At 36.3% G+C, this 2,500-nt stretch overlaps 1 protein-coding gene across 1 annotated transcript in view; it reads right to left on the bottom strand.

The window, feature by feature from the left end:
* LOC113804423 (uncharacterized) overlaps positions 1–2,500 on the bottom strand; it is a 4,004-nt gene that overhangs the window by 529 nt on the left and 975 nt on the right. The window contains exon 3 of the mRNA XM_070116815.1: positions 636–710. Within this exon, the coding sequence (XP_069972916.1) occupies positions 636–710 (75 nt within the window). The remainder of the gene's footprint in view (positions 1–635; positions 711–2,500) is intronic.

Raw genomic sequence — 2,500 nt, 5'->3', positions numbered from 1 at the left:
CCATGATCGGATAAGGAGAATATATTAACTGAAAACACTGACATTAATGATGAATGAGAAGGGAAGGAGGGAAGGAAGGGAGGGAGGGAGGGAGATAGCGAGAGAGAGAGAGAGAGAGAGAGAGAGAGAGAGAGAGAGAGAGAGAGAGAGAGAGAGAGAGAGAGAAGAGAGAGAGAGAGAGAGAGAGAGAGAGAGAGAGAGAGAGAGAGAGAGAGAGAGAGAGAGAGAGAGAGAGAGAGAGAAACAAACATAGACAGAGACAAACAGACAGAAACAGAGAAAATAGGATAAGAGGCAGACATGGATGGGCGGCGAGTCCATAATAGGGATGGAGGAATTCAGGGAGTGATTGGAAAAGAGGAACCGTGATAAAAAGGTAGAAAACGATGATAGGAAAGAAATTATCGAGATGAAGAACTTACGTCACCGGTTGGTGATGACTGAGAATAGAGTTCCTGATTAGAGTTACTGATTGGTGATGATTATTGAATAACAGGCAAGCTAGTGATGATAACGAATCGAACTCCGATGTTATCAGAGCAAACATCTCAAGCTCATCTCCATCTCATTAAAAAACGAAAAGATAAAAAAGATAATCTAATATTGGCAAGGAACGGAGAAAGGAAAAATCTTACCAACAGCAGACTTTCCAGCTTCTCAATCTGCTCCTCCTCGGGATAGTCGTAGATGTTGCTCTGGGCCACACAGACCTGCCAACACAACAGAAAATCTAACTGGAAGCCTCTACCCATCTACCCAATCTTTCTACTACTTTAACTACTATACTACCATACCATTCTTTCTACTCCTTTAACTTCTATACTACCATACCATTCTTTCTACTCTCTACCCATTTCTTTCTACTCCTTTAACTACTATACTACCATACCATTCTTTCTACTCTCTACCCATTCTTTCTATTCCTTTAACTACCATACTACCATACCACTCTTTCTACTCTCTACCTATTCTTTCTACTCCTTTAACTACTATACTACCATACCATTCTTTCTACTCCTTTAACTACTATACTACCATACCATTCTTTCTACTCTCTACCCATTCTTTCTACTCCTTTAACTACCATACTACCATACCTTTCTTTCTATTCTCTACCCATTCTTTCTACTCCTTTAACTACTATACTACCATACCATTCTTTCTACTCCTTTAACTACCATACTACCATACCTTTCTTTCTATTCTCTACCCATTCGTTCTACTCCTTTAACTACCATACTACCATACGATATGTGACCGTTGAAATATGACATTTTAACTCTAAAAAAAAAAAAAAAACTATTACACTACCATTACACTACCATAGTGCTATATATGACCTTTGATGTCTAGCACATTTATTTTCTGGTGTCTATTACTTACTGGAAGCCATGGATTCATAATTTTATTCATTAATAATGACAAGATTTATAAAAATACACACACACACAAACATAACATAGTAGAATTTCACGTAAATTTTGAAAATGCTCTATAGCTCTTCAGATACCATACATACATATGTAGACATTGTATGCTGCCTGACAATTGAACAGTGGAACAATGAAACAAACAACGAACAGGCTTGAACAAATTGTTAAATACTCAGACTAAATAATGATGATATGAACTAGCGTTTTGGTGATAATAATGGTAATAATAATAATAATAATAATAATAATAATAATAATAATAATAATAATAATAATAATAATAATAATAATAATAATAATAACAATGAAATTTAAAATAGACAAAAAAGTAACTGAAAAGATTTTTAAAAAGTATATCACCTTCAGATACCATTCAGCCTACAAGTCCAAATATCAACAAATCGAAGCGAAATAAGGATTACAGTAAATTATAAGGAGAGCATGAGAATGTGGGGGGGTGATGGGGGGCACAGGTGTAACACCTCGGAGGGAACACTTGAATGACATGTTACAACACAAAGAGGAAAACAGCTGTTGTGTAGGATGGTTTGAAGGGGGGGGGGTGATTATTTTGTGACTCTCTTGCTCTCCTCTTACGAAATGATGACGTCATCTGATTGGATTGCTGTTCTTGATGGTTTTTTTTTTTTTTTTTTTTTTTTACTTTTACTTTTACTGCATAATCTCACACATTACTTTGTTACTCGAAAACTGCATCCTACCAATCAAACAGCACTGTCCAGACCACGTATTGATTATATTACTCTTATAGACCAGAGGTCGGCAACCTGTGGCACGATTGCCAGACTTGGCACGCAGAGCGCTTGTCTATGGCACGCTATGTGATTCAGAGGAGCAAAGAAAAGGTTAAACAGCAAGATAATATCGTGAGTATGAATCTAAAATGATAAAACATACCTATTTTTTTGTTACAAAGAATAATAAATGCTACAAAAATATTACATTTGTGTTATGCATGTGTAGGAAAATACAGCTGAGTTTACAGTGCTGAAAAGCTGGCACGCAAGGTTATGAATAAGAAGGCATTGGTGATCAACTGGCACACT

Source organism: Penaeus vannamei, chromosome 39 (genome assembly GCF_042767895.1).
Source record: "Penaeus vannamei isolate JL-2024 chromosome 39, ASM4276789v1, whole genome shotgun sequence".
Taxonomy (NCBI): Eukaryota; Metazoa; Arthropoda; class Malacostraca; order Decapoda; family Penaeidae; genus Penaeus; species Penaeus vannamei.
This window is presented reverse-complemented; position numbering and strand designations above follow the sequence as displayed.